Below are 18,231 nucleotides of genomic sequence, written 5' to 3'. Positions count from 1 at the left end.
TGGTGGAGAGATGGCCCTTATCAAAGGGCCGGGCTGAAGGGCTGTGCTCCAGGAGAAAGAGCCACCTGTGACGAAGAGGAACAAGAGCCAGAACTTTGTGGTGCTCCTTTTCGGGGTTCTGGCGGGAGAGGAGGAGCTTCCTGGGGGGCATGGCGGAAGGCGGGACTGGCCGTAACAGGTGGCTGGCTGGCGGGGCGGGGCGGGGCGACCCGGGAGGCCACACCCTGAAACTACCTGCGCGGGGAGGAAGGATGAGAACGGGAGCCTCCGCCGCAGGCCGGGCGCGCTGGGCCTGCCCCGGAACTTGGCCCGTGCCTCTCCTCGCACCCCTCGTCCCTCGTGTCCCCAACACCCCGCGGGCCATGGTAGTCGGCTGCTCGCCCGGACCCCGCGTCTGAAACCGGCGATCCAGCCGAGGAGACCATGGGGAGCAATCGGGGCCGCAAGGCCGGAGGGGGCTCTCAGGACTTCGGCGCGGGACTCAAGTACAACTCTCGGCTAGAGGTGGGCGAGGGCTGGGGACCCCGGGCCAGGCGTCCACAATCCCGATCCGCCCGCACCGTCCCCTGCGCGGGGCCCTTGGTTTCGCCCGAGCTCCGCTCTACGGCCCGTGGGTGGCCGGAGCGCGGGTGCACAGGTGGAATTTCCTGTTCGGTGGGTGCCTGGCCGCTGGTGGCAGGGCGGGGCCGGTCGGACCTCGGCCCCAGGTCTGCCCTGAGCCGGCCACCGAGGAGGCGGGAAGCCCCAGGGCCCGGAGGCGTCGGGGGCGCTCCTCCTGCCTCCTGTCCTCTCGCTTCTCTCAATGGCTGGAAAAGAGAACCTCCGTGGGGGTCCCCATTGCTCCCCATTGGTCTCCAGTGCTCCGAGTGGGTGACCTGGGCTATGGCAAGGACAAGTTGGAGACCTGTCTGTCCTTGGCCTCTGCAGAAACTCGTTTTAGTCTTCCTGGTCAAAGGCGCTTTGGATCTTTTGTAAGGGGTAAACTCAGAGCAGAGCTTTGTCCACGCAGGGTGTGGAGCTGAGGGCTTGTTGGCCCTAGAGAAGGTGCTGTGTGGGTAGTGTTGAGCCTGTGTCCTGAGCCTTCTGGAAGAAGCCTTTAGTAAGCGGGAAGCAGAAGCATGAGAAGTTTCTTGAAAAACCTCAGAAGCACTTCACTTTGCAGTACACAGTGGGGGAGGGCACATGGCACCGGGGTGGTGATGGTGCAGTGCTCCGGTGGGACGAGCGGCAAGGCATTTTTCTGAACCGCTGCAAGAGGCTGGTGAACGAGGCTGGTTGCTCTGGCAGAGGCAGTTTCCTGGAGCCTAGCTTCTTCCCCTTCCGCCACTTTTTCATTGGGACCGTGAGCCAGGACTCTGCTTGTAACCAGAGTCCCCGCAACCTGTGCTTCTGCCCTGCTGTGAGATGCCACCTGCTGCCGCCTTCTCTTTCTTTCTGTAATTGGGGTGTTTGTGAGTCTTTAGTAATTGCCTGCTTGGGGCTCGTGCCTTCTCGGCAGGTAGCCTGCTGTTTGGTGTTTGGTCTTCAGGGCTGTTTTTCTCTCATTCTCTGTTTGCCCTTCCTGACTTCCCTTTCGAAGACTGATAATGATACTGGAAGTGGGTCCTCTGGTGACTGAACTCAGTCTCCTGCTTAGGCTACGTACCTCCCCCTCCCCGGGCAGGGCGCACAAAGTTTCTCCCCGACCGGAGCCAGGGTGGGGCTCACCGCTCTGGTCCCTGGGGCTCCTGCTAGATTACTATTCACCAGTAACTCCACTTCGCCTTCCTCCTAGTCCTCATTCATCTAGTCTCCATCCCTTGGGTTACTCCTACTCACTTCTGCCCGTTTCTTTCGCACGTGTGGTGCTGTTTTGTTTTCCAGTTTGGTTGAACGACCACTTTACCCCTGCTGGGCCAGGCGCTCACTGCCCAAAGGGGCCCTCAGAGAGCACTAGGATGTAGTTGGTTCATTTAAGGAACTTAGTCTTTCGGGACATGTGAAAACACACACACACACACACACACACACACACAGTTCCGAACGATGCACTGTGTCCTCAAGAGAGTAGCTGCAGCTCGCTTTCACACCCCCAGGAAATCTTCAAGTATGACTTTCACCCCAGGCTTGAGTGTTCCTGGCTGCATCATCCAGGAATGTCTGTTTACAGTTGGGGTCTTGACACTTTCTCTGACCAGTCTGTGTGGCTGCTTGCTGCCTCTTGGGTAGCTTCTGTTACAGAGACCGGCTGAGGTCTGGCTGGGTCCCAGGGGCACCACTACCACAGCTTTTGAGTTGTGACTTGTCTGTCTCCTTCCCAAGGTTGATTATGCGGGTCCCTCATGGCTCCCACAGAGGGTTGGAGTTATTCCACTGTTATTGTCCCTGTCTCATGTATCCTGGGACTGTGTGTGCCCTGCCCAGGTATGAGCAGGTGTGCAGATACAAGTTGTAATGGCCGTTAGTGAGAACGGAGAAGTCTGTCTCACTGATTGGTTAGGTCAAACTTAACCAAGCTGTGGACTGTTTGACGGTGGCTGTGAAGTTGCATGTGTGCTTATGAAATATTCATATATGTTTAGTAATGATTTCCTTAGGTAAGACTGAGGGTTCCCCAACAATAGAGAGACAGGTTGGGAACTTATAGATGCTGGGGGTCAATATTAGGGGTTGCGGCCCTGAATATTTAGAGTCATCTGCTAATTGCTCAAACACTCACCCATTCATTCAGTCACTCATTTGCACAGCAGGTGTTTACTAAGTACCCAATGACCAAGCACTTGCCAGGTATTGAGAAGGATCCAAGTTACAGTCCGTGCCTTCAGTGTCACCATGGGTAGTATGGACAAGCGCAGAGTGGGGATTTAGAAGGACATCTGTCTAGCTCAAGCTGGTCCTCAGGACAGATGAATTGGGCTGCAGGCATCTGTGATGTAGCAGTGACAAGGGAGGACAACATGGAACCAAGACCCAGAGCCACCACTGCCTAACCAGGTGATCTGAGATGTTATCCAATCCCAGTAAAGCTGTTTTAAAGGCTATGAAAACGGGATGGCATGTGTGACCCTGGTTTATTCCTAGGATTCAAAGGATTACTTTGCATAGGAAACCTTTGTAAACCCATAGTAGTTTTCAAATCAAACAGTCAGGTTTCTTTTTTGTTTGTTTGGTTTGGTTTGGTTTGGTTTTGAGTTTAGTGCAAATGGCGAGGGGTGGGGGGAGGGGAGGAGGAATCTCTGTTTTAAGTGGGTTCCTGACTTTGCAGAAGTCCTGGGCTGTCTGAGCACAGGGCAATGCTCTATCCACAGAGGGTGCGCTGGGGAGCCACACCCCCACCCGTCTGTCTCTCTGAGCCTTTTCACCTTTCACTTTGCCCTCTCTCCAGCTTCTATGACTAGAAATGAGTGGCCTGCTCACCCTGATTCCCTCAGATTCTTTTCCCTCTCAGCAGGCAAAGTGCCCCTGTAGAAACCTCTAAGGACTGGGCACTGGGAGACTGGGAGTGTTGTGTGGGTGTGGAACACCAGGGGCTGTCAGGAGAAAGAAAGGCCTCTTCTCCAGTGGGTATTAGCAGACCCACCCTTCACCTCTATCCCAGGTCCTACCATCCTCATTTAGGAGTCTGGAAAGTTGAGGCAGAGGAGACCATTGAACTTTGAGAATTGCTTCTGTGTGCCCGCCTGAGTCTCCTGCTCCCAGTGGGCTTGCTTAGGGCCATCTGTGGCTAAGGTGTCATTATCACAGGCTACAGGAGGAGAAGCAATCTTGCTTCCTCTCTCACCTGGTCTGTGTGGAGAGTGGCCTCAGAGTGTTGCAGTCTTGGAGTTCCCCTGGTGTCTGTTCATTCCCTAGTGTGTGGTTCTACCCAGGCTGTTGGCTCTTCTCTCCTAGATCATGAAGTGTGTTACTGAAATGTGAGAGAGAACCGGACAGAGTCTGGAGAGAGGCCAGGTCTTAAAGATGTTATCTGGCTCCCTGTGGTGACCGCTGGGCAGGACCATGTACAGCTTTTGCTGCTAGTACTTGGTAGCTTACTCTATGGTCTCAGAGGTCACACCGTTCCTCTGTATCCAAGGGTGATTGCTTCATGGATTTCAGAATCTAAAGTACTCATGCCCCTTAGGTAAGGTGACATTGTACAGCTCTGATTGGATTCACGGAAGGGAGACATTCTGAGAAATTTGTCCTTAGGTGGTCTGATCAATGTTGTAAACCTCGACTGTACAAGGTGACGTGTTGTAGCCTGTCACACATTGGAACTGTATGCTATATGCTGTTGTGTGCGATGGTTTTTGTTTTGTGGAGTGTGACTATTCATATATAATCCAAACACAGCCCTCACTTACTCAGGTCATCTCTAAATTACTTATATAATACAATGTTAAATAGTTGTAATATTGGACATAAACAAATGGCTGTACTTGTTTCCTACAGATACAGTTTTTATTTAATTACTTATTAGTTATTTCTATTTGTTAGTAGTTGTTTGTAGTGCTAAAGATTAAACCCAGAACTTTGTGCACAGGAGGCAGTGTTGGCTCAGTCCTGGCTCTGAGCAATACTCGGATTTTGTGTTTGTTGCCCTGGCTGTCCTGGAACTCACTCTGTAGATCAGGCTGGCCTTGAACTCAGATATCTGCCTGCTTCTGCCTCCCAAGTGCTGGAATTAAAGGCATGTGCCACCACCGCCCGGCTCGTCAGACAACTTTTCTAGAATCAGGTCTATACTGAAAATTCCTTCAGGTGCTTGTCTTCCTATTTTGCTCTTTCTGCCTGGGCTTAAGGATACACTAGGTTTTTCTCTGGCGGTTTTGTGACTGTTGTCTAACTGGTCGGTATCTCAGATCCCTTTGTCTGTCTGTGGTTGCTGCTGGTGGTGCCTATGTCTATAATGATTATCAAGATGGTGGTGGAAGAAAAGGTGGAGGATTCCTTTTCTACCCTTGCCTCAATACGAAGCTTCAGTCCGTTGTCTCACTCGCCGTGGCATTGACGGCATTGACATGGAGAAACTAGAAGCATGGTTTACAGATGAAAACTCTGGGGCTCAAAGGCCTTGTATAAACTGCCCAAAGGCAGTGGGAGGTAGAGAAAGATTTCAGACCTTGATCTGTGTGACTTCAAAGCCTATGAGCTTAACCACAATGCTATTATAAAACTGGGCTCCAAGACAGGGGTGATTGATGCGTATCCCCAGAAAATCCCAGAACACATCATTAGGGCGTTGTGAGCACATAAAAAAAGAAGTGGTGATCACCAGGCGCCAGCCTAGTGCACCTAAGTCATCTCACTCCAAACCTGTCTGGTTTTTTTTTTTTGATGGGCTGACCAGAAGAACAGCAGAGGTGATTGCAACGTGGCTTTCAACGAAATGTACCTTCATTTATTATGTGCACCAGTAAATATCATGGCGCAATTTTAAACTGAAAAACAATTCACCCAACCCTCGCTGACAAATCAGCTCAGTCCATTTCCTTTGCTTCGTCCCAGCCTTCAGCTGGTGTGTGAATGTTAGCTAGTACTTTGTGCACAAGTCAATAGGCAGGCAAAGGCATAGCAGCGAACCTGTCTCTGGGCCCCATGGAGGACTGGGGACTGGCAGTCTTAAGGTCTGGTAGGCTTGTGAATGATAGAGCTTTGTGCTAAGGAGGGTCTCTCTGACGACACCCTCATTTCCTTCTGGGTGCTGTGCCTTTACCTCTGTAGTGACAATTCCTACAGGACATTCAGACTTGGGACATTGGCCTCTTGGCTTCTGGAGATGTCAGTAAGCTGGGAGGGAAAGGCCGATACCACTGATGGTTTAACGATGACTCAGGTGGAGCTAGCTGGCCCTCCGGGTGGATTGTCGAAACAGAACGTGTCCATCTGGGTCTGGAGGAAAAGCTGCCCACATGACACCATTCTCCCAGATGGAAACAGAAACCACCTCCTTCCGTGGCTCAGGGTGAGGAACCTACTCCACCCCAGTACATCCAGAGTTTTGAGGTGACAGTGATTTTACCATAGGCCAGGCTTGCCATTTATTAAGTGACTGTCCCAAAACTAAGATGAGAGTTGTTTTTTTTTTTAAATCCCTTCCATACCATATTTATCTAGATGTGTTAAAGAATATTTTTGAGGACCAGTGAGGTAGCCCAGCAGGTAAAATCACTTGCCAAACAAGCCTAATAGTCATAGTTTTATCCCTGAAACTCATGTAGTAGCTCAGATCTTGTAATCCTAACATTCCTCCTGTGAGATGGGATGCAGAGATAGGGAAATTGCCCAGAAGCTAGAAAGCCAGCTAACCCTCAGCATATCACATAGCAGAAAGGGAAAGAAAAAAAAAAAAAAAGCAAGATCCTGACAAAGCAAGGTAGAAGGAGAGAACTGACTCCTGAAGCTGTACTCTCTAACCTACACACACACCTGCACATAACACAGGGACATCTACACACACACACACACACACACACATCACACACCCCACACTAATAAGTAAAAAAGTAAAATATCATCAGAAGGCTAAGAAGGTTTAGTATGCATTCAAAGGGTATGCACTCAACCCCCATAGTCTGTATTTTAATTTTATTTTTAAAATTAGATTTATTCCGTTTATGTGTGGGTGTCTCATCAGTATGTGTGTATGTGTTCTGTGTGGAGAGCAGAAGAAGGCATTGAGTCCCCTGGAATAGGAATTACAGATGGTTGTGAGCCGCCATGTGGGTGCTGGGTGTTGAATCCAGGTCCTCTGCAAGAGCAATAGGTGCTCTTAACCGCTGAGCCGTCTCTCCAGCCAGTCAGAATTTTTAAATGAGAGGAAGCGTTCTGTTGTTTATGCATGTTCCATCTCTCTCTTCCTCTCTCTCCTTCCCTATCTCTGTTTTATTTGTTTGTTTGTTTTAAGATGGTCTCACTATGGAGATCTGTCTATCCTGGACCTCACTGTGTAGACCAGGCTGGCCTTGAACTCACAGACACCCATCTACCTCTGCCTCTGTTTCCAGAGTACTGGATATTTATGTTCTCCTAAGGTTTGTTTGTGAATACAAAAGTTAGGGGAGGGGTTTAAAGTCAGGTAGTATAGAAAGAAGCAGAAGAGAAAGTGAATTTTTTTTTTCTGGAATTTGCTCCCCAGGGTAATGATTTTAAAAACTTCAAAATGATTTTCATTTATGTGTATGTGTGTGCATCCCTGTGTATATAGATATGTACGTGCGGATGTTCTCAGAGGCAGAAGAGGGCATCAGATCCTCTGGAGTTACAGGTGCTTGTGAGCTGCCGGATGTGGGTGCTCACCAGTGAGCCATCTTTCTAGCCCCTTGTTCCCTAAGGTTTTAATCCTGTAAGTAGTGCTATAGTTGTTTTCTGGGAGATGCTATGGTCGTGTGGATGTAGAGAGGCCATTTACAGGAGTCAGTTCTTTCCTTCTAGCACGTGGGTACCAGGGACTGTACTCAGGCTGCCAGGCTTGGCAGCAAGTATCTTAATCCACTGAGCCACACCACTGGCCTTTATTAAATATCTTCTGTTTTTATGTACTTTTCTCCCCTTATTAATCTACATCCTAGTCTACATCCCAACGGCAAACTCCCCTCCCTGCTCTTCTCCTTGTTTCTCCTCCATCCTACCTCCCCTCCCCCCACCCCTCTCTCAGAGGAGGAGAGGCTTCTCATGAATTTCAACCTGCCCCCAGCACATCAAGCTGCAGTAGGACCAGGTGCTTCACTTCCTCTTCCACTGAACCTAGACAAGGCAGCCCAGCCAGAGTAAAACGGTCCAAAGACAGGCAACAGAGTCAGAGGTAGCTCCTGCTCCAGTTGCCAGGAGTCCCACGTGAAGACTGAGCTGACCAGCTGTTACACATGTGCATGGGCCCAGGTCTATCACATGCACTCTCTTTGGTTGGTGGTTCAGTCTCTGTGAACCCCCATGGGCCCAGGTTAGTTGATTCTGTATGTTTTCTTGTGGTGTCCTTGACCCCATTTGGCTCCATCAATCCTTCCTCCCCTTCCATAAGATTCCCTGGCTAATGTTTGGCAGTGGTCTCTTAAATCATGTGGAAATTATAGAACTAAACCACAGTGCCTTTATTTCCCTTTCTTTCCTGTCATGTTGAGAGTTTAGGACGGGATCTGCCCCAGAGAGTTCATCTGATGGATTATAAAAGGATAAGAATTAGCCATAAGTATCTGTCCTGCAGATCTAACCAACCACTGACTGAAAATATTTGAAGAAAAAAGTACATCTGTAATAGGCTTTTCTTGCTTTTATCCTCTGAAACATATAACACACCATCAGTTTGCATATATTTACATCTAGAGATGATTTGAGGTATACAGAAGAATGTATAAAAGTTCTATGCAAACAGTACTTCATTTTATACAAGTGACTTGATCTGGGGACTTACAGATTCTGTCATCCAATGAAACCTAGAATCTGTCTTCAGTGAGTGGGGACCAGTACCTACTCCAGATGGATATGACTTCTGTTTCAGTCCGTCTTTTTTTTTTTCTTTGTTGAAAGGATATTTTGTTTCATCGCCCAAGCTTTCCCTTTGTGCTGTATCAATCCTTCTTTCTTAACTTTGATTGCTTAGATGAGCAACTTGTACGTGGTTTTGGATGATTAATGGAAATGCAGCGATCAGGCTGAGGGTTGTGCCTGACCCCCAGCAGTACCACAGACCCACTGGGTCAGATGGCTTGTGTGCTACCATGTTCATGGGAATATGACTGATGAGGAGGTTAAGTCAGGTGGTCAGAGGTTTGGAAAACATTCTGTTTGACTGATTGGGGGAATCAAGCATGGTTAGCTACAGAATGCAGAGCAAGAACACACACAAACACTGAGTGACTCAGGCACTGCCTTGAGCCAGAGAAATCGGACTGGTTGGGTATAGTGAAGTGGTCTTTTTTTAAGCCGATAACACTGGAGAGAGGAAGGCCTGGTAATGTTGGTGTCCAGTGAGAACGAGATTTCCCAGAGAAGCAAATAGCTCTGCGAATGAGAGCAGAGATGTCCCCTCAAATCTGCTAACCTGCTCTGAGGAAGAAACTCTGAAGATCCTCCGAGCTGCCTCCCGAGAGTCTGGCTTGTAATTATGAACTCAGCCAAAAGGGCTTCCCTGTTTGCATGTTCAGTCCTTTCACTCCAACTTATCCTCAGATCTGCAGCTTAATTAGGGGCCTGGGAGCCACAGAGCACATGTTTGTGAATCTTACTAATTTGCAGAGGCTTGAGGGTTTTGTTTGCAGGTCCCCGGGGCCTCCCAAGGCACAAGCAAACTGTGGTATCTATATGCCATGCATTGTCCCTCAATCATAGAAAAGAGAGTCACTGATCCCTTAGTAGAAACCAGGCCTTGAATGATTCTCCAAGGATACACTAAACTTTGTATAGTGGGGGAAAATAAAAGCCCAAACTCCCCCAAATCCTGCATGCTGTGTACTTAGACACCATTTATTTTAAAAACAGTCTAGCAGTGGGGCTTAAATACTTCAGTGGCTGAGAGACTGAAGAGCTTGGGGGACAGGAAGAAGGTAGGTGTGGTATAACAAGACAATGGGCTGGCAGTGGTGGCACACTCCTTTAATGGACTCATGAGATAAAGACAGGCTGATCTTTGAGTTTGAGGCTAGCCTGGTCTACATAATGAGTGTCCAGACAGCCAGGACTATGTAGAGAGACTCTGCCTCAACCCTACCACACAACCCCAAAAGGAGACAATGTGAGGGAGCTTTGTGTTGGAAGCAGGACACAACCTTGTCTATAGTGGGCACAGGGACCTACCCCAGGGATAGAGCATGTGGAAAGACACACATGTACAAGTATGGCGGGAGACCTGGGGGAGGTCTGCAGAGTATATCAGTGCATACCACTACAGTGTTTTGAAGTGCTACCCTATGGGGGACACGGGCAAAGTCTACAAAGCGTTTCATTAATTCTTACATTTTTGCAGAAATCTAAATTATCTCAGCAAAAAATTGCAATAATAAAAACCACACTAGTCTGAGAAATTGGGGTGTAGATTCGGTGAAGAGTCAAGAAAAGGAATTGTCAGGAGATGCTTGCCGTACCTCTCCTTTCTGTTGTTTAGTTTGCTTTTTGAGGGTTGGGGTGGGGTTGGGTGAGTTAGATCAGCCAGGCTCTGCTGTTACACTTGGCTGAGCAGGGAGGGTGGTGAGGTGGTTGGACCATGTATAATCTCTAGCCACTGCCTCCTTCCACCCTCCCACCCCCCAAATCAAAGAGTCAAGTGTTAAGTCTTGATGGCATTGAGGATGGAGGCTGTGAGGGAGGGGTGGTAGAAGAAGCTTCCCTATTTCTGTGGCACCCCACACCACACCTGGGCTTGGTCCCCCTGGGCCTGTGAGGTCTTTTCTGGGTGGGTGAATGCAAGGTGGGTGGGGAAGTAAAATCAAAGGGACACAGTAGAGAGGCCCCTGTCATTAGCAGGAATTAGCTAATTATGTTCTCTAAGGGGTCATTAGCCCAGTTTTAAGAGCGGGAGACTGAGGCCCAATGAGAAATGTTTGCCCCACGAGCTGAAGGGGCTCAGCCCAGAATCCCGATCTAGGTCACACCCACTCCACCCCACAAAAAAAGGGAAAGGATTTATGTCAAGCAGTGCTCTCCACACTGTGTTCCTTCTCTTCTGAGAAGGAAGGTGTCCTGTGGCTGGGATGTGTGGCTTCTGTCCACAGGCTGTGTTGGCAGCGGCCACTGTGGGCTTCAGTTTAGAGGGGAGGCATAGTAGAGACATAGGAGGAGCCTGCTGTTCCCTGGCAGAGATTCTTGTTTCTATGTGTTGTGGACAGAGACAGGTAGGTCCTGGGGACTTTCCCTCATGATCAAATCAGGTATGGAGACTTTCTGTTTACTTTACTCAGTGAGAGCTACTGGCCTTCTGTTGGTGTTCTGTTCTGATGGGCTGTAGTTGATACGTGGACAGTGCATCCAGCATTCACACCTTATGGGACGGTGGAAACCAGTGGTAGGGTCAGAGAGCAAAGATGGCTGGTGCTGAGTGGGAAAATGGCAAAAGGATCCAGGGAGCCCTCCCCCACCATGTGGCTGGGCCTGAGGCTGGCTGGGTGAATGGGGTGTATGTGTTTCTGGTAGCCCCAGGGAATTTGGGGATGATGCCTTAACTATTATGGGAGGGCCCCCCTGGCAGGAAGTACAGCTAACCATTACCACAGGTATCTTGCATCCTGGGTGGCTTAAAATAGATTGGTTGGAGCTGGTAAGCCAGGCTGCTTCCTTCACCAATGATGAGAAATGAGTGAACCTGGCTGCCGGGAAACTGGCAAGTGCGGGTGGAGTTTCTCAAGCCTTAGCTGCCGAAGTGACCCAGGCACTTGTTAAAACCTTTTCAGATCCCAGGCGCTGCCCCTGCGAAATACACCAGGGGTCTGCAGACTGGGAGAGAGGCCCCAGGGAATCCCGGTGCTGAATGATCAATGTGTTTGTTCTAAATCACTTCTTACTAGACAAGTCTGGGGAAGGGCTGGCTGGTGTGTTCAACAGGGACCAGAGGCATCTGAGCTGAGAGGCGGGCTTTTTAGTTGGTCAAATGCTGTGGTTAATGGCTGGGTGGGAGGTTTCTACTGTGTGCTTTTTCTTTCCTTCTCTTGTGTTGTGAAGTTCCTCTTTGGATGACGGTTTGTGCCGGTGATGGTTGGGTGAAGTCTGATATTGGAAGCCTGCTGGTTCACTGGAGAAAGTCCTTAGCAGAGCTATTCTGGCAGGAAAGTCTTAGGAGGATATTGTGAGTTTAGTTCAGCTCCCTGAAAAAAAAAAAAAAAAAAAAACTGACAAAACCCAACCAACCAATCAAAACCAACCAAAAACCAATGTACCAACTTAATTAAGAACACTCTTGCTAAAATGATTGTTTGAGTGGCTGTAAAAATGGTGCCCACAGATTGAAGGTGACCTTACCTTCAGTTTGTAAGTAGCACCGTATCTTAGGTGAAGTGCTATAAAATGAGCTATGCCCGTAATCAGCAGCTTGACCTTTGGCTTTTCTCTGACTCCGCCTCTGCTGTCTATCAGAGCTACCGATGTCCCCCAGGTTTAGCTCTTCCCAGTTAGACAACAAATCCCAGGGTTCCCTTTCAGGGATCATTCTCTATTCTGTTGACTGAGGTGGGCTCAGGCTCTGTGGCATTTCTGGGGATTCTGGCCAGGATGCCCAAAGCTGGCTGGCAAGATTATGGGTAGGTCCTTCTTGGACAAGCGGATGTCTTCAAAGTGCTGTAGCCTGTCTTCTTGCCTTGCTGGCCACTCCAGTGCTCGGTCATCTCCGTCATGCTTTCTTGCTTTGAGAATCACAGGGATATTTTACGGTTCTCAGCACAGTGGTGGTGATACCATGGAATTGAAATCTGTTCCACCTGTTGAGTCGATACACTGAGTCACAGATTATTTAAGTGAACACTGTCTGCCACAAATCAGTGACAGTTGGCAGAGGCTTGCATCAGCCACCCTTGACAATCCCAGATCTGAGCCACACACCTGTGTTCCCAAAAAGATGACATCATCACCTCTGCCCCTTGACCTTGATCTTCAGCAGCAGACACAGGATTGCCCTTATCATGTGACTGCCCTTCACCCTCCCTGAGAGTCTGAGTAACCTCTTCAGATTCCATGATTGATTACTCCTGTCTTTTCTACATGTCACACCCAACTTGTAAGATATGAGTCTGGAGTGAAGGTTTATTTTATTTAGTTTTCCTCTTATGATTCGGGTGGAATCTCTTCTGAACCTTGTCGAGTGTGATGAGGAATTGGCAGGGGAGTGAACGAATTCACCCAGATCAGACCAGAATAGAAAAATGTAAGTTTACCTACTGCTAGATGTAACAGGAATGAAAAGAAACAGTAACAGAAGAAGCACCTGCCTTGGGCAAGTTGGTTGCACTGGCTGGTAGCTTCAGTTTGAGAGCCATCCTGAAGCCCACCAACCACCACCTGACATGCAAATGAGGACAGTCGTGATTGGTTGATATTTGACTTGAGGAAGTCTGGGTTTACAGGTAATATCCGCAGTGCAGGATCATGGTTAGCTTGGTTGACCGTGTTTAGCCTGGCCAGTTCCCATTTCTTCCTTGGCACAGTTAAGGGTGCTCTCTGGACCAAGATTACATTACTTAAATTCCCTGATAGGGACATTCCTTTCTGGTGTCTAAATGGTGGTATCCTCTCTACAGTTAGTAGTATTGTTGATTCTAAATATAAAATCACTTACTAGTTGCTTTCACTCTAACAAGGACCGCGCTCTGAGCTAACAATGGCTTTGACTTGCTGGTCCCAGAACATGGGATACTGTGAACCCCAGATAGGCTGTACTCTTACGATGTGTCTGAACCAGAAGAGGGAATCTCTCAATGAGAGGATCCTTTAGTCGATTTGAACAGTATTATTGGTTCAGCATTCAGCTTCCAGCCGTGTTTTGCTCCCTACGTGATGGAGTAAGGTGGTTGCAAAGTTCTTGTTTACATAAGCAAATAAAATATACAAATAAGGATTTTATTTGTTGTTTGTTTTGACAGGCCCTGGTCTTGAGGACCAGTGTGTCTGAAATAATAGAAAATGTGATTTCCAGGGAGATGAATCATTTAGTAAAAGTGCCTGAGTTTGGATCCTCATTACCCGCAGCTGCGTGGGAAGGGGATGGATGAGCTGATCCCCGGAGTTTGGTGACCAGTGCAGTGAGCTCCTTTTGGTGATTTTTGTTTTAAAAAACAAGGTGAGAGTGATGAGGATTTCCGATGTCTTCTGGCATTCACATGTTTGAACATACATATGCATCCACTCGAATATGCACCTGCATGCACACATGTACATACATATACACATCACACACTCCAAAGAAAGAAAGAAACCATTTCCTTCAGGGTTTCTGTATTCTTCCTTTCCTGGTTTCTGGACCAGGCTCCCTCTTGCTCCAGGAAGTTGAATGGGAATAGATACTCTGAGGTCATGCTTGCAACCTGAGCCCAGGGCTTTCCCCTTTCGTGCCCCCAGGATCAGTACTGGGTTACACACTTCAAGTCACTCATTTCTCTTGATTTCCTGGAAATTACCCTGTGCTCTTTTGTCTCAGTGCCCTGGGGCCATGTTATGTTTCAGTCTACTCCAGCCGCACCAAACTGGAGCCTGTAGGTAGGAAGAGGCCACCATAGTTAAGAGGCTTCTGTTTGTGGTAAGCAAGCACCTGGCTTCGCAGCCCTGTGTTGTTTGTACACCTGCAGGTATGTTTACATCTAGGGAATAGAAACAGAGACAGGTACAGGTATACTTTCTCTTCTGTTGTCTCTGGCTGTATAGAGATCATGTGTAAATTACAGCAGGGTGTAGAGGGTTCTCTGTCCACCTTCTTCCTCCCCACTTGTCTCTGCACTGAACTCTGGGGCCAAGCACACACTTGCCGGAAATCCCGCCTCTGCTGGGAAGAGCTTGGCTCCTGCCCCAGTGTTTCTACTTTACTTATCTCTGAGCCTTTGGTCGGGCCGCTCCCTCTCATGTGGCCTCAGTTTCCTCTTCAATAAATTGATGGAGTTATGTAAGAGGACCTCTCTCATGCCTGAAAATGGAGCCAGAAAGCTATGGTTATAAAAAACAGGGTGGGGGGGGGGGAGCTGGCAAGTTACTGATTAAACAGTTGTTTCTGGGTTGAGAAGAACCCTAGAACTATCTGTTTGCTCCCTCAATTCTGGAAGGCGATCCCCCAGGGAGGCAGAAATTAAATTATGGATCTTCCCCAAGTGTTATCTAACTTTGCAGAAGCGTTGTTTGTCCCTGCCTTCTCTGTAAATTAGGGTGACAATGCCAGTCTTGAAAGGTTCCTAGGATTATTGTGAAGTTCTGGGAGGAAAATAGGTAGGAAAATACCTGTAAGTTTAAAATACATCTAAACATAATGCCTTTTCTAAATAATGTCTCTCATACACAGTCTCTTCAGATTGTGAAGCTGAAACCTTTGTGTTTTTTCCCCCCATTTCTGTGTGTCTTCATGTATGTAGGTGCACATGAACACGTGTGTACACATCGATGTGTGTGCACATGCCCGTAAAGGTTCAGAGGTCAATATGTGGTGTCTTCCTCAGTTTCTCTCTAACGTAAAGATCTATTTAGTTGTATTTATTTATTTAGTTAAGATTTAAAGAATTATTTAGTTGTATGTATGAGTGTTTTGCCTGCGTGTATAGATGTGTACCATGTGCATGCAGTGCCTGTGGAGGCCAGAAGAGGGCATCGGCTCTGCCTGAAAGTGGAGGTAGTGGAGTGGTTGTGAGCCTCTTTATGGGTGCTAGAAACCAAACCTAGGTCTTCTGCAAGAGCAGCAAGTGCTCTTAACCACTGGGCCATCTCTCTAGTCTCCCTCTATCCTATTTTTTGAGACAGGTTCTTTCATTGAACCTGCAGCTCACCAATTCTGCTAGACTTGCTGACCAGTGAGTCCAAGGCAACGTCTTATCTCCACCCCAGTGCTTTTGTGCAGATGCTGGGGATCCAGACGGGGTCATCTTCCTTACACAGCAAGCACTTTGTCCACTGGTGTTCCTCCCTAGCCCCTGTTTTTCATTCATAAACATGATTAGACAACCGACACCCGTTCTACAGCTATAGAAAGCTTATTTTCTGAAAGAGAAAAGTAAAAATGAGCTAAACAAAAACAGTTGTATTCTAAGAAAGAGCAAGAAGATAGTAACTTCAGATTAATTAACAAAAGCTGCTCAAGTGGCTACTCTTCAAGGAATAAAATATTCTTGGAAATGAAATGTCCAGCTTTTGGAACAAAACATTGCCTTTATAGTTAGCCCTGATGTCATACCCTGGGAGCCCTCCAGTTTGGCTTTCTTTCAATGGCTTTGCATTTACATAAGAATTTTACATTCAGCCAATTAGTGTCTTTAGAAAGCACACTGGTATTTTGATCAGGATTGTACTGCGTTATGAATACATTTGAAATTAGATACCTTATCAATATTGAGTCTTCCAGGGGTGAACGGTACACATCACCCAGTTCATTCTTCTCTGGGGTTCCTCCCACTGGCGTTCTGTTTTTTCAGTGTGCACATCTTGAATGAATATCCTTTGTCAGACTTGCCCCTGAGGAGTTTGTCTCTGTGAACTACCTTAACTGGTAACTTTCACTATCACTTTCCAATTGTTCCTTGCTGAAATACAGAAATACAGTAGATTTTTATCCATGGATCTTAATAAATTCTACAGCCTTCTTGCTAAATGATTTCAGTAACTTTTCTTTAAAAATTTTAAATTATATTGATTAATTGATTGGTGTGGGGGTGCATACGTGGCACTGTGGTGTGTGGAGGTCAAAGGACAGCTTATAGGAGTCCTCTCCTTCTACTACATGGTTCTAGGGCTGGAACTCAGGTGCTCGGTCTTGGTGGCAAAGAGTCTTTACCTGCTGTGACGTCTCGATGGCTCACAAACAGCATGGTAATCAATCACACAAAGACAGACAGGTAGCCTCATAGAACTAGTTAGTCTGGAAATAAAGCTATAGCTAATTACATGAACATTTGACAAAGGTGGCACTGGGGAGAAATGGTAGTTTGTCAATAAAAGATGAGCGATTTATTGGAGATCTGTCCATGAAATGAAAAGGACTTTATCCATACCTTATATCACGAAAACAAAGACCCACAGGAATTCTTGGGTATATAGACCCAAACATAAAACCTGAAACCATAAAACTTCTAGAAGAAAATATAGGGGAAAAATCCAAGCCACAGTCAGTAAAGGAAATATTTGACAAGTTGGTCATCCTCAAATAAAAAAAAAAAACCCACACAGTCATCAAAGATTTTGCTAAGAAATTAAAATATAAGCCACAAGGGAGGAAAATCTTTGGGAAGTGTATAAAGAACTTGCATCCAGAGTATATGTAAAGAATTCTCAAATCCAAGGACAGGGAACATAAGAAAGGCATTAAAAGAATAGGCAGAAGATTAGAGAGAACACTTCAGCCAAGAAGATCAAACATATGGCTGTGGCGTACATGAAAAGTTGTTCAGCGTTATCAAGCATCAGAGAAAAGCCATTTAAAGCCACACAGATAAACCGCATGCATCTATGAAAATTCAAAGGACTGGCTGTTCTAGCTTGCTTTCCACTGCTGTGATAAACACCACAACCCAAAGCAGTGTGGGTGGGAAGAGGGTTCAGTTGGTGTATGTATTCCAGTCCCAGTCTGTCACTGAAGGAAACTGGAACAAAGAGCATGGCTTTTTATGGAAGGAAACTGCCTAGTAGCTTTGTCCTCATGGGTAGCTCAGCTTGCTTTCTTATACAACCCAAGACTACCTACCCAAGGATAGCACCACTCACTGGGTCCACTCATTTCAACCAGCAATCAAGAAAATGCCACACAGACATGCCACAGGCCAATCTGCTGAAGGCATTTTTTCTATTGAGGGTCCCTCCCCCCCACGGCGCTCTAGTTTGTGTTCAGTTGACATAAACCAACCAGCCGGTTGGTCACACCAGGAACTAGGTAGGGTGTGAACGTCTAGAATTTCCACAGTTGCTGATGAGAGTATAAAATGGCACAACCACTCTCTAAAACACTTTGGCAGCTCCTCAACTCAGCACGTTCCTGTTGTACGGATGCACCATTTCACAGTTAGATCATCACCCTACAGAGATGGATGTGTAGTGTAATACAAAGATTTCTTACAGCAGTGTATATATTTACTGAGTAATTCCAATAACATAATGTGGTGGTTTAAGTTGTCCCCTGTTTTCTCAGAGATTTCCACGTGCGTGTTTCCCAGTTGGGAGCACTGCTTTGAGAGGCTGAGGAGGTGGGGACTTGCTGGGGGAAGTATGCCACTGGGGGTGGGGAGTGGATTTTGCGATAGCAAAAGCCGTGTGCCATTTCCAATTCTACCTCTTGCTTTGCTTCCTGCTTATGCGTGGAGATATAAATCCTTAGCTTAAAGTTCTAGCTGCCATGCTTGCCTGCTACATTGCTTCCCTGCCACGATGGCGATAGACTCCTCTTATCCCTCAGAAGCCCAAATAAACCCTTCCTTCTATAAGGTGCCTTAGTCACATTGTTCTGTGACAGCACTAGAAATATAATTAATAACTGTTGAACTCTAGAAAGAGCAAACGAATCTTCAGTGATAGTAAATAGTGGTTGCTTGAGACAGGAGAGGGAGTCAGGCAAGAACAGGAGGGAGAGCCTAGAAGGAAACTTTTAAAGGTGGGGGCATGGTCATTATTTTT

The 18,231-nt window shown here is 47.2% G+C and overlaps 1 protein-coding gene across 1 annotated transcript in view; it reads left to right on the top strand.

Annotated features, from left to right (window-relative positions):
• The first annotated feature begins 219 nt into the window (after window positions 1-219).
• The window catches only part of St14 (ST14 transmembrane serine protease matriptase), a 40,052-nt gene continuing 22,040 nt past the window's right edge, over window positions 220-18,231 (top strand). Inside the window, exon 1 of the mRNA XM_076924567.1 lies at window positions 220-504. Coding sequence (XP_076780682.1) covers window positions 424-504 — 81 coding nt within the window. The 5' untranslated portion in view covers window positions 220-423. The remainder of the gene's footprint in view (window positions 505-18,231) is intronic.

Source organism: Arvicanthis niloticus, chromosome 26, assembly GCF_011762505.2.
Source record: "Arvicanthis niloticus isolate mArvNil1 chromosome 26, mArvNil1.pat.X, whole genome shotgun sequence".
Taxonomy (NCBI): domain Eukaryota; kingdom Metazoa; phylum Chordata; class Mammalia; order Rodentia; family Muridae; genus Arvicanthis; species Arvicanthis niloticus.
Note: the sequence above shows the minus strand (reverse complement) of the source record. Positions and strands in the feature narration are given on the sequence as shown.